This window comes from Callorhinus ursinus, unplaced genomic scaffold (genome assembly GCF_003265705.2).
Source record: "Callorhinus ursinus isolate GAN/ISIS: 27379988/994484 unplaced genomic scaffold, GSC_fseal_2.0 scaffold35, whole genome shotgun sequence".
NCBI lineage: Eukaryota > Metazoa > Chordata > Mammalia > Carnivora > Otariidae > Callorhinus > Callorhinus ursinus.
Window position 1 is genome coordinate 2,404,188 of NW_027397097.1, and position 12,991 is coordinate 2,417,178.

The 12,991-nt window shown below is 58.2% G+C and overlaps 1 protein-coding gene across 4 annotated transcripts in view; it reads right to left on the bottom strand.

Moving 5' to 3' along the window:
• Positions 1 to 1,845: 1,845 nt before the first annotated feature.
• PDE2A (phosphodiesterase 2A) overlaps positions 1,846 to 12,991 on the bottom strand; it is a 91,219-nt gene continuing 80,073 nt past the window's right edge. For all 4 annotated transcript variants that reach the window (XM_025894349.2, XM_073879638.1, XM_073879639.1 and 1 more), the window contains 18 exons: positions 11,178 to 11,289; positions 10,654 to 10,693; positions 10,451 to 10,514; positions 9,949 to 10,021; positions 9,642 to 9,819; positions 9,284 to 9,396; positions 8,552 to 8,629; positions 7,602 to 7,724; positions 7,028 to 7,098; positions 6,624 to 6,746; positions 6,187 to 6,274; positions 5,883 to 5,930; positions 4,767 to 4,841; positions 4,533 to 4,632; positions 4,162 to 4,274; positions 3,740 to 3,778; positions 3,499 to 3,605; positions 1,846 to 3,240 (listed from right to left, as the gene is read on the bottom strand). In XM_025894349.2, coding sequence (XP_025750134.1) covers positions 3,030 to 3,240; positions 3,499 to 3,605; positions 3,740 to 3,778; positions 4,162 to 4,274; positions 4,533 to 4,632; positions 4,767 to 4,841; positions 5,883 to 5,930; positions 6,187 to 6,274; positions 6,624 to 6,746; positions 7,028 to 7,098; positions 7,602 to 7,724; positions 8,552 to 8,629; positions 9,284 to 9,396; positions 9,642 to 9,819; positions 9,949 to 10,021; positions 10,451 to 10,514; positions 10,654 to 10,693; positions 11,178 to 11,289 — 1,756 coding nt within the window. In that variant the 3' untranslated portion in view covers positions 1,846 to 3,029. The remainder of the gene's footprint in view (positions 3,241 to 3,498; positions 3,606 to 3,739; positions 3,779 to 4,161; positions 4,275 to 4,532; positions 4,633 to 4,766; positions 4,842 to 5,882; positions 5,931 to 6,186; positions 6,275 to 6,623; positions 6,747 to 7,027; positions 7,099 to 7,601; positions 7,725 to 8,551; positions 8,630 to 9,283; positions 9,397 to 9,641; positions 9,820 to 9,948; positions 10,022 to 10,450; positions 10,515 to 10,653; positions 10,694 to 11,177; positions 11,290 to 12,991) is intronic.

Sequence of the window (12,991 nt, forward strand, 5' to 3'; positions counted from 1 at the left end):
TCGATCCGGGCTAGGGCACGGAGCATTAGCTCTAGAAGGACCCCTGCCCCATCTCAGTCCTGCAGTCCTTTCTCTGCTTCCCAGCAGGATCTTTCTAAAATCCGGGTCCAAGTCACTCTTCTACTGAAAACTTTCCCTGGCTCCGCACAGCCCCCGAAGTAAAACCAAACTTCCCAGCCTGGCATTCAAGGCCCTCCCTGGTCTGGCCATATCTTCCCTCTGTCTCTTCATTCCCTGTGTGTCTTTGTATGAGCAGTTCCTCCTACCAGGAGCGCCTGTCCCCTTTTTGCCCACAGGAAAACACTACCTGCTCATCTTTCAGACCTCGCTGCCTTTCCTCTGGGGTTATTTTACGATCCTGCCTGGAGCCCCATGGCCACGAGTCCCATGGAGTTGTCATGTCCTGTAACCATATCTCCCTGGCCAGGCTGCTAGACCCTTCCAGACCAGGGACAAGGACAGTTAGCTCTGGGCCTCAGCACAGGGTCCTACATGCATGAGGAAATATTTGTGAGTTGTTCACTCAGTTGGGTGGCAAGGAGGGATGTGTCACAGCATGGGCCTCAAATGGGATTAAATGTCCTCAAGGGAGGGTTGAGCTGGGGACAGACAACAGATGCGGGAAGGGGGAGCGGAGTCCCTGCAGTGTGCACACAGGGGACTTGTGCTTTCCCTTTGTCCAAAAGCTGGTAGAAGAGGGACACGTACACACATTCAAGGTTGGGGGTGGGGTGGATCCCAGGCAGAGAAGCACCTGTGCCAACCCGCACTGATGCTGGGCTCAGCTGCATGTCGTTAGAATAGCCAGCCCCGGTCAGCCGGGGGCCCTGTTGTGCACTGGCCTGCCCCTGCCTGGGGGCCCATTGGTCAGCCTGGGTCCTGTGCTGCGAGAGGACAGGGACAGCCTGGGGGCCCAAAGCAGAGGCTGGGCAGGGGAGGGGGCTGGGCCCCAAGCTCCTAAGGGAAGGCTAGGTGTCCAAAACCATTAAGCCCAGAAGAGCAGGTACCAAACCGTGAGAAACCAATAGGCCCTGTGGTCCCAAAGGCTGGCACCTGGGGCACTGCTGGTGGTCATAGGATAGCCCTAACCATCTCCTCCCAGCCCTCCTTTCCTCTTTCTCCTAGGAAAGGAAATCCCAGTGTTCAGCACTTCACATAGCAAGCTTTGCTGATCTGGAAGAGATGAACGGGAGAGGAAACGGGGGTGGGGGGGAGGGTGTAGGCAAGAGAAGGGCAGGGTTTAGAGATTTTACCTGTCAGAGCCTCCTTATGGTCCAGTCTGGCATCTGCCTCTCTGTCTGTGCGGAGGCAAACACTCTCACAACCAGAAAAGCAGGGAACTAAATCGACACAACTCGGGCTGCATCTGGTGTAGAATCAGACTCAGGGGTACTTCTTCGGCAGGACTTATGGGGACACAGATAGGAAAAGCCAGGAGGGGTTTCAGAGGCTTAGGCCCTGGCTATATGGGCACTCATGACCTGTAGGCCAGCAGACAGAGGGTTTAGGAGGAGCTTTAGGCTGCCTCCACCAGGCAGCCTCCTTGATTGCTTCAGCCCCTCAGTTCTTTCTTTCCAGTCCACAATCTCTGCCAGCCAACATGTCCTCTCACTGCTCCACAGCCAGGCCTCCTCATCCGCCATCCACCTCTAAGACCCTACAGTCTGGTAGAGGACTGGTCCAGGGGTACTCTGACAGGTCTGTGACTCTCCTAGAAGAGGAGCTAGGCGCAAGGGGTGGGGGTTCCGGTAGCCAAGGAGTTCTAAAGAGCATTTGCTGGCCCCAATTCTGTTTCCCCCATCTCCGTGCACAATATCTGGAAATAGCCCCATGGGAGAGGGTTGGTAGAAAGAAATAGATTTATTCTCATGTACAAAGCGGTCAGCCCACGGGACCATATACAACAGTTGCACAGAATCCTAGAAAAACGCATCTCTCTAAAGGCAACTCAGAATAGGTAAGGCAGGTGGCCCCCCTCCCCCCACCCCACAACACATACAGAACAACACAGAGAAGGGAGAAGCCAGCAGCCGGGCTGACCCAAGAGGCCCGGCCCTATGGGGGTCTTCCAAGCCCCAGGGCATGGGTAGATATGGCCTTGAAGAAGACAAGAGCCCTGCTAGGGCTGAGGCAGCCCTCTCTGGCTGCAGGGATGGGGAAGGGACTTGGGCTAAGAGGGGGGACACTCAGGGGGCCCCTGAAGGACTCAGGGTTGGCTCTCTGCCCTAGGGTGGCAGGGACATTCCATGGCTTCTCCTGGGACTCCACAGAGCCAACGGGACTTTGATCTAAAAGGGGTCTTAGAAAATGGATTGTCTCACTCTCTTGTCTCACCCAAATAGGGGGAGTCACTTGCCCAGGGTCACACAGCCAGGAGGAAGCATTATTGACTCAACTGGAGCCTGTCTTCCAGCCCCAGGATCCTTCTGCCCACCATTCCCATCCTGCTTTCTTCCTGAGCCCCCTCTGCCCAGAGCACTGAGCTGGCCCTCTGGCAGCTTCTGTGTGGGGCCCAGGCAGCTTCCCAGGTTCCAGTGCCCACCATAAGTATAGGGGCGATCCTAAGGGGCACCTTCAGCCTCATGGCTATTTCTAGTCATCCAGCAGAGCTAATGACTGTTTCTAAGGGCCACTCTCTGCTCACTGAGACGTCCCACATCCTCCTTGCAGGAGGACCCTGGAAGAGGGAAGAGGGCCAGATCTGGTGGAGCAGGAACGTGGCCCGGGAGAAACCATCCAGGCTGCCTCAGAAAAAAGCGTGGCTGTGGAGGACTTGCCAAGATGTGGTCAGGGGCGCAGGGCAGGGCCCACTGCTCCTCAGTCACCCCTGTGCTCTCGGAGGACAAATGACAAAGTCTTGGTGAGGCTGGAAGTCTTGCTTCCATTATACAGACAAGAAAGCTGAGGCCCGGGAAGGTCGGTGCTTGCCCAGGGTGGCACGGTAAGTCCTGGATTAGAACCTAGGACCTGTGGTCCAGTGGAGGGCTGTGAGGAGGAGGCCTGGGCAGGGAAGGGTCCCGGGGAGGGGCTCATTCAGCATCAAGGCTGCAACAGCCATTGACGGGAGCCCCAGGGCCATCCAGGTCAGGCACCTCGTACTCCTCGTCCAGGAAGTCCAGCGAGTTGTTGCTCGGGAGGCCGCGGATGGTGAACTTGTGAGACACCTTGGTCCAGTGCTCACGGTTAGAGGCCACGCGTTCGTACAGCTCTGCTGCTTTGGGGAACAGGTCCTGCAGCAGCCTGGGGGTGCAAGGGTGCAGGGGTAGGGCCAGAAGTCAGGCTGTGAGCGGCACGGGAGATTCCGGCTACACTGCAGGTAGAACTTGCACCCGAGTGTGAGGCATAGGACTGGACACTCAAGGAGAGCATGAAGTGAAGGCCCCATTTATGGACCAGGGGGAGACGGCTGGGCCCAGAGGGAGCTGGGCAGGCCAGCCCAGCACCTGTGTCTGCCGCAACCAGCCCCATCCCCCCAGTAGGCCCCCCGAGTTCTCTCACTTGTAGATGGGCATTGCGATGTGCTCCATAAAGCTGATCTGCAGCTCGGGGATATAGGCCTTCTCCCGGTCCATCATCTCCATCGGCCTGTTGCCCATGGCCTTCTCCTGCAGGTACAAGTTGTCAGGCCTGGCCCCTTCACCCTCCATCAGGCACCAGGATGAAACTAACCCAGCCCTTCCCAGCCCCAGGCCAGGGACCCTCCCCGCAACCTGGACGGCCAAGGTCACTCCCCACATACCAAGTCTCCCTGGGAGAAGAACTCTTTGTAGATCAGCTCCTGAAACGTCAACACTCTCGTCACAGTCTGTGCATGGGATCCATCCACCCGAGCTCCTCTACAGCTCATTCCCAAGATGGCAAACTGAGGCATCCCTCAGCCCCACCTCAGGCCCAGTTTGGCCGGGGGATTGCTCCAGATGGGAAGGAGTGGCTGGGTTCCGGCCCCCCTTCCGCCAGCCACTGACATGCTGTGTGACACCCGGTGAGTCCATGCCCCTCTCTGAATCTCCCCATCTGTCGCCCTGACGTGGTCTAGGTTTCTGTCTCCCCAGAACTGAGCCAGGCTGAGCTCGGCCCAGAGAGGGTGTTTGGGCTGCAGGAGCCACACAGAACTGGGCAGGCTGTGAAGCCTGCACCTCCTTGGGGAGGGGAAGCACTCACTGCGATCTTCCTGGTAGTCTTCCAGCCCTTGGTCTGGTCAGAGAGGTCACAGGAGGTCATAAGGAGGCAGAGGAGGAGGCTATGGTGCTGCTTGTTGGTTAGGTCATAACCCACTGTTGGGGAGAGGATGGGGTCAAGGACCCAGTCCCCTCTCTCTGAGGGCAAGGCCCCCAGGGCCCACCCCACGTGCGTGCGTGGTCCAAGAAATCCAGCACCCTGGATGGGAGCCAGAGGGCTGGTGCTGGATCTGCCTGGGTCTGATGGCTCCATGCTGGAGGGGGTGGGTCTAAACCCCTGGGGCTGCTCTCTGGGCACATCACCCTCTTGGTGCTCCTTCCCCAACCCTGAGGCCTGGGGTTAAAAGCAGGCACCTTCAGCCATCTTCTGGAGGTCTTTGAAGATGCGGAGGTGATGGGCCAGGTCGGTGGCCAAGATGATGTCCCGCATCAGGTCCAGCATACGCTGATAGTCCTGGGCCAGGGTGAGGGGAGGGGGTGATGTCAAGACCTCCTGCCAGACACCCCCACCCACTCCCTCGGCTCCTTCTCCTGCCTCAGGCCAGCTCTGGGCTCCCACTCCCTTCCCCCCACCCCTGGCCCCGTCACCTTCCGGGAGAAGTGGTCGAAGATGTTGCAACCATGGGTGTTGAGGATGGCGATGGCCTGAGCAAAGTGGTGTCTCTGGGGGGGGGGTGCGGAGAGGAAAGATGGAGGCCCAGCGTGGATAGGGGACGCTGCTCACCGCTGACCCCAAGAGAGGGAGCAGACCTGGTACAGCCCCAGCCCCCCAAGGTGAGCAGAGCAGGCAGACACAGGGAGTCTGGGGACCCGGTTCCCTTTCTGGGCTCTGTTTTGGCTCTCTGTGGGACCCTGGGCAAGTCCCTGCAGGCCCTGAGCCTCAGATCCCTCAGCTGTCACAGGGAGGGACACAACCAGGCAAGCTCTGAGAGCCTCTCAAACTGGAATCATTCTGAAATGATCCCTCAGAATCCTAGACACTAATTCATGCAGCAAACATTTGTTTGCTGACAAAGAAAGGCAGTGATGAGGTGAGGGCAAGGCCCCTGTCTCCAGATGCCGATGGGCTGTCACTAGGAGGAGCAGGTTTAGCCCAGGGCACAGAGGGCAGAAGCAGGGCTGCCAGGCAGCCTCCTGGGAGGGAGTGAGCCCCTCATCTCCCGGGGGCATGCAAACAGGGGCAGTCTCCAGAGGGGTGTTATGGGGGGCAGCGTGGGGCAAGGTGACCTTGCAAGTTTGGCTTCTACTCTGTGCCAAGCCCCGTGCCAAGTGCAGGGAATTCAGAGATGTCTCAGATTTTGTCCTGCTCCAAGGAGCTTCTATCTGGGGTTGGACAGACCCAATCCAAACAACCTAAGGCAAAATTGGGTGTGATGGGCAGAGCAATCCTAGGCCTGGTGGGGTGGGGGTTGCACAGGGCATTCCCAGATAGGCAGAGAGAAACATGCTAAATACAAGTCCTCCCTGTGCAGACCCGGGCTCGGGCAAAACCTGCAGGCTGACTCACACCCCCATCCACACCGGCACTGCTCCAAGCCCATCCAGCAAAAGGAGCCAGACGTGTCCTGGGGGGCTGGCTACAGCCCTCGGGGCCTGTCTGGAGAGCAGGGCTTGGGAAAGGGAGGAGGTGGGTCACAGTAACTATGTAAGTCACCAGCCTTAAGAGGATGATGGGTACAGGGCTACTGGGTGGAATGGTGGTACCTCCATGACGGAGCCTTCAGAGCTGTAGAGTGCAGCCAGCACCGATTTCTGGAAAAGTCCAGGAAATCCCCATCACCCCTCCCATCCCGATGTAAGTGCCTGCCATAGCAGGCTAGGCATTGCCCTGTCCTCCCTGCCCCTCGCCACTCTCCCGTCTTGGAACCCATGCAAAGCCTCGGCGAGCCTCCTCCCAGCTCTAAACCAGCTCCTGGTCTCACCAGCTCCCACCTCTCCTCAGGCTGGAGGGATGAGATTCCCAGATGCCCCCAGGAAGGTGCCCACTACGAGGAGGGCAGAGTCTCACCGAGGCCACCTGGAAGGAGTTGTTTGTGCCTCTGTGGTCCAGGTCGTGACACATGCAGGAAATAAACAAGGCGAAGATCTCGATGTCCCTGGTTGTGAGGCAGACGGGAGAGGGAGATCAGCCCCCTCCCACACATCCAGAGGAAGAATGGCTGCACGAGATGTCCAGGAGCCACCGGACAGGAGCTCAGGACACCTGGGTCCCTTTCCTGGGAAGCAGCCCTGGTTTGGAATTTGACAGGCTCACTACTCCAGGGGTATGTGACTGTGAGCAAGTCCCACCCAGAAAATGGGGCTATGCAGCTTTCCTCACGAGACTGTGAAGAGGGTTCCAGGAGGCGATGCATGTCGGGGGCCTGCCACACTGGGGGTACCTCCCTATCCCAAAGAAGGGGACCCTAGCAGCTGCCAGGCTGGGCGGCCAGTGCAACCACTCACTCGAGGTAGTTGGAGAGCTCCAGATTCTTGTAGAGCAGGTAGCAGAAGTGGGAGACAGAAAAGGCATGCATCCAGTTGTGGTAGGGGGGATCCCGGTAGCCCTTCTTCACCATCAAGCAGAACCTGGGAGGAGGAGAGAGGGCAGCAGAGGGGCCTCAGGCTCTCCTCCTCCAGGAAGCCCTTCAGGCTCTACCTTGCCCCATTCCTTTCCTTTACTTGTGGTCCAGGAGTCCAGGAATTGCCTCTCACTCAGGGATCTGCCCCACTCCCACAGACCGGGCCACTCCCAGTCACCCACAGAGACCCCTTTCCGGAGTGCTGGGGCAATGGATGTGAGAATGGAGGACAGAGGGAGGCAAAGCCCAGGGCTGCCTGCACGTGGAGGGGAGGGCTGGGGTGCGCACCGGGCCAGAGTTGGGCAGTCGATTTTGTAGTTGTTGATGAAATTCATGTCCTGCAGCATGCTCAGAATGGCCTGGAGAGAGCAGGAGGGAGGGATCAGAGGGACTGTCAGTTTCAAAATGGGTCCCCTGCCTTGGCCCTTCTTGAAGCCTCCAAAATTTTGGAATCTGAGAACTTTAGATCTAAACCAGAGAACCATAAAAAAACAAAACCCCAAACCTAGAGAACCATGAAATGGTAGAGCCAAGCGTTCTCAGTGCCATGAACTTTCAGAAACGGGATCTAAGGACTCTTGAAACCTAGCTCACACAAAATCTTAGAAACCCAGGGAGGAGGTACCAACCCTGAGGCCACACACCCCGGGCACTGTTGGCTCTGGAGCAGCCCTTGGTGATCATCCAGTCCAGCCCCGAGCCCTGGGCGGGCCGTGGGGCCCATGCTGGCAGACCACACGCCCACTCCATCCCTGAGGGAGGCTCTCTAGCCTTTGGTGATGACTGTCTTGCCAGGAAGTTCTTATCCACATCTAACTTAAACCTCTGGCTCTTGCAATCAAATGGGGGAGGGCCAGCTCACCATGGAAGTGTCATCCTCGGGCAGAGAGCGAGGGGTGTAGGTGAAACTGGCAAAGTTGGAGTCAATGGCGGCCACAGGCTGGATTCCGTCATGGAGGAGTTTGGTGTATTCATCATCAGAAACCTAGAAGGAACCAACCAGGGTGTTAGAAGATGGCCTCCACCTCTATCCAGTGTCCTCACCCCCAAAATCCCACAGTGGGAGGGGGGACCCCCACCCAGAATGCACCCTCACTGGGCAAGAGATCACTGTTGTCCAGCCCACATACTGTGCCTGCTTGCCTGTGAGAACCCCCGTCTGTAACAGCCTATCCTTAGCAAAGACAGAGGACAGCCCTTCATGAGCCCCCCCAAACAACCTCAGCCTTTCACAGACACTTAACTCGAGGGTTCCTTCTTTCAGGGGGGACCTCCCAGAGTCTAACCTCAATCCTTCCGACCACAGCTTCGACTCTACCCACAAAGTCTGGGACCCTTTGATTTGGACACAGGTGAGAGGAAAATGACCACCATGCACTCAGAACTAAAGCCCGGGACCGTTTTTCTGAAACAGAGTCTGGGAATGAGACAGAGTATCAGCAGACTGCGGAGGACTGCAGGACCACTGTACCTAGGGGAGCTGGGGGAAGGGCCCTGAGCGAGCTTCCTAGCCTTCAGGAATTCTCAAGGTGGGAGTTCTCCCCGGATGTGGGGAGTTCTTCCCTGGGCTGGGTCCTGCTGACAGCCTTGGGGCTGAAGCAGAAACTGCTTGGGAGAGGCTGCCTTGAAGGAGAGCAGGAGAACAGGAGACGAGGCATTGTTCTGGGTCTATCTTCTTATCTTCAAGAGAGGGCAATCAGAAAACCCAGGCTGGTCCTGGGCCCCCGAGGAATTGGGAGGCAGGGAAGCAACGGGTGGGCTCCGGGGGACCCTGGGACCCTGAGAAGGACAGAAGCTCCGTGCAGGCCTCACCTTCATGTGGTACATCATCATCTCGTTGGCTAGGTGGCTGCGATACTGGGCCTCATTCACTTTCTTGTATAGGAGGGACTGGGGAGAGAGGGGAAAATGGGGCTCAAGCAAGATGCCTGTGAAATCCCAGGATGCCCAGGAAGGGGACCAAGGGGTCAGATAGAACCCCCCTTCCTGTCCCATGCTGTCCCTAGTCCGAGCCTTCAAGCTCCAGCCCAGACTAGGGAGCCCCCTCCAATTTTCACCCAGACCTCCCTCCCCTTGCTCCTCTTCCTCCCCAGGTCCTCTTGGCATTTGATCTGGCACTTTGAACCCCCTCCTGAGCCTGCGCCAGTCTTTAGTCATGGAGCTTCAGTCCCATAGCAGGGAAAGAGAAGCAAGGAAGTGGGAGAGCCTCAGGAACCTAACGGTTGGTTTCCGCAAGTCAGAGCTGCCAATTCTGGACAATGAGACCCAACGTTTCCAAAAAGAAGCTAACCAGGGGCTTGGGTTGAGGTTGCTTTGGGAAGAGGGTGGGCAGTAATGACAACTGGCGCTTTCCCTGATGCTAGGAGGCTAATGGGACAAGATAGAAATAGTATCCCCAATTTTCAGATGGGAAACTGAGGCCAGAGGTGACCAGTAGGTTCGGCAGCAGGAACAGGGCTCTGAGTCATGGACCCATCTGAACAGAGTCAATGTGGAGAGGAGAACAGAGAGTCCTGCGCCGGCCCCACCCCTGTCCCCACTCACATGGGCTATGCTGATGCCACAGTAGATGGAGAAGGCTGTCGCCAAGTCCTCGTCGAACTTGCTGAACCATGGTCCGTTAATCTTGTTCACCAGTTCGGCCACGCCAATGACCTCTGGGGACCGGAGAGGGGCTAGGACCGGCTGGTGGATGTGTCTGGCGGCGTCTGCCCTCCCAGGGTGTCCTCAAGGGACGTCCTGGCCAGGGTCATCCCGGAGGCCTTTCTGCTCCCGGACGCTAAGGCGCCAGGGCGGGGGAAGGGTCGCCGACCCTCCGCTCGGCTCCGCCCCATCCTGCTCAGACCCCGCCCCCGGCCCGGCCCGGCCCGCCCCCCTTCCCGGAGCCTCCCGGAGCCCGCACCCTGGTTCTCGTTCTTGATGGGGAAGCAGAGGATGTTGCGCGTGCGGAAGCCGGTGCTGTCGTCCACGCCGCGGTAGAAAAGCGGGTGCGCGTACGCGTCCGGGATGTTCAGGATCTGGCCGGTGGTTGCCACGTGGCCCGCAATGCCCTGGTCAGCCGGGATGCGGATCTCGTAGCTCTGCCAGGGCGGTGATGGAGTAGGGAGGAAGTCAGCGGCCGGCCACAGAGCGGACCATCGACTGTCCCACCTGCTGCCCGGGCCCCGGACTACGGCCACACACACGCCCTCCGCGCGTCCGTGCCTCACCTCGTCATCCACCACACCCCCGTCGAACACCTTGGCCACCAGCTCATTCTGATCCAGCAGGAACACGGAGCAGCTGTGGGGAGACAGCCTTGGTCCACAGGGCCCTGACACTCCTCTCCGACCACCCCCACGTCTCAGGACTTAGGGCAAAGCCCAGATTTCTGAAGGCTGGAAGGAGTGCTCCGTTATGAGACGCTCCGGAGCGCGGGCTGACTCCAGACATTAATTCATCCCAGTGATTTTTTCCCCCCTTGTAGCGCCTACTGTGTGCCAGGGACTGTGTTAGGACCCACTGGGGACCCACGGACAGAAAAGCGGGCCCCGCCTCTGCTGTCATTGGACGTTACTAGTGAGGGACACAGGCATGAAATAAAGGATCACATAAAACATGACAGGGTCCCTCAAGAAGGCAGTGGAGGGGGAAATAGAGGGAAAAGGAAAAAGGGGGCGAGGACTGAGAACTGGGGCCTCTCTCGTGCCACCCTGAGGTAGATTCGCTTACATCTCAGCATTGCTGAGGTTTCTGGCCTCTGTGATGATCTCCTGGAGCAGGACAGAGACATCATCTGTGGGTGGGAGAAGCGCGGAGGGCAGTGATGAGACCAGGCTAGAGTGCTCAGACCAAGCCCTCTCTCCTCTGCTCCCCAAAACGCCCGCCCCCTCTCCCACCCCACAGCCAGGCACGGAGGAGGACAGTTCACTCACCCAGGTGAGTGAAGAGGTTCTTTGCCACTTGGAGAAGAGCCTGGAATGGGGAGAATGAAGACCATAGGGGTTGGTGTTGCAGAGGCGTCACCCTCTCCAGCCCTCTGCCTCCAACTGCTCCAGGGTCTTCTCATTCCTCCTCTAGGGCTCTCTGATCAGGCCGGGGACTGGCAGGGTCTAATTACATCATTTGGCTACCAAGTGAAGGGTGGGAAGTATAGCCCCGGTGAAGGAGCACAGTAATCTTGAGCCCCAGATGCTCCTTCACCTCGGGCTCCCGCGGCCCAGACGTTGCTGTAGTACCCAAGTTGAACACTAGAGGACGATCGCACACAGTGCCTGCAGCCCGCGGCGCTGGCCTGGGGAACCACTGACCTCCCGCTTTCAGGAGCCTGTAGGGCACTGGGTAGCTAACTTCCGGCCATCAGTCCAGAAAGACAGGGCCTCTTCCCTTATGGGTGACGCTCTGGGGCTGATAGCCGGGTGACTCCGTCTCCAAGGGAGGCTCAGAGTAGGTGACTCACCTGGCACTCACACTTGAGCTTTTGCTCCTTCTGGAAGGCCAGGGTGCTGGTGAGCACCGTGCTCGTGTAGTGGAAGCAGTGCTGGATCACGCATTCATCCTGGTCCGTGAACCTGGGGCAGGTGGCAGGGGTCACCGGAGAGGCAGTGGACAGCACACTTGCCTTCCTGTTTCTCCCTGTTTCCATTTCCCCGGGAAGTCCACTCAGAGACGCATCAGCTAACCAGCACTCCCCTCTGCCGGGGCTGCTCACAGACTGGGGGCTTTCTGAGGGGAAGGCTCTAATCCCCCTCGGACCAAAATGTGTTTTCCTCCTTAAACTATTATTTCTTGAAGCCAGAGCTATGTCCCCTTCCACTGACTACGGATTTATCCAGACTGAGCCTAGGTCTCCTCCCTCAGACTAGAGACTTGCCCAGGCCAGAGCTAGGTATTGTCCTCCCCAGGGGCCACCAGCCTCGGGGAGGGGCAGTGGTACTACCCTGTCTTGTCCAGCTCCTGCCACTGGCCTACTCTTCCCAACTCTGCAGGCCCGGATTTGGTGCTGCCGTAAATCCTAACATGGTTGTGAGGAGGAGCCATCTTACTCACAGAGCCAGATCTCATCTGACAAGGTAGCCCCCAGACCTTCTCTCAGCCCCCAGATTTCCATGCCTAGGCTTCTCCCCATTTTATGGCTGGTCTCAGCATTCCCCTGCCAGGGTACCCCCCACTCATGCTGGCTGCCCGAGGCTTTGGGTCTAGATCCCTACCCCCACCACCCTGTGTCATCTCCCCAGCTTCCCTAGCATGGCATGTGAGGCCCCAGTCTGGTCCCATTCACCTCTGTCGCCTCATCTATGGGTGTCTTTCATACTAAGCCAGACTGAGATCCTCATCATTCTGAGAAAACCTCAGGCTCTTTCACACCTTCACACTTTCCCCACACTGTTCACTCTGCCTAGAATACCTTTCCCACCCTCCACCCTCTTGGCCCTGAAAATAAACTTCAAGTCTCGAAGGCAGGGACCATGACTGTGTCACCCAGTGCAGAGCTGGTGCCAGAGAGATAGATGGAAGGTGTTTGCTAAGCGTTTTAACTCTACGTCTGCCCTGGCCACCAGCCCCCTCACGCTCCCAGCTCAGGGGCCCCTGGAGTCCCTGTTCTCTGGGCTCCAGGCAGCTTGTCTGCCGTCACTGCTCTGAGCTAAACCCCACCTTGGCACATGCGCTCATTCAGCACTCCCTGAAATATGTGGGACCCAGAGATGGCTACAAAGCTGTCACCAAGCCCCATCTCATTTCCCTTCTGATGCCACCTCTCCTCCAGGTCTAGGGCCATCTCAGTGCCCAGTCCCCCAGCCAGCAGCCAGAGGTCATAGCCCCTGCTGAACCCCCTCTCTCTGCACTCCCCTCCCGAGGGTTCTTTCCAAGGCCACCTGACCAGTGCACGGCTGGACACAGTAGGGGCCAACGTGTGCTTACTGAATGGTGCAAATGCTCCCACCACTAGGATGCCAAGCACAGATGAGCCAGATCCCACATCCTCCCTGCCTCAGCAGGTTCTGCTTCACCCCCATCTTCATTTCCCCAGGCCTAACCACCTGCCTACAGAGCTCTGTGCTGGCAGGTCCTGCTACTCAGGCCTACGACTCCCAGATCTCTGCCTCACCCCTGCAGACACTGTGCCTGGGCTTCTGACACCTCTATTGTCCCAACATCCCCAGTCTCCACTTTCTGCAGGACCTCCAGGCCCTCAAGCCTAGTCTGCTTGCTTGAGCTCCAGGACCCCAGCATTTTGTCAGTATCTCTGCATCCTGGGATCAGGACTGCCCC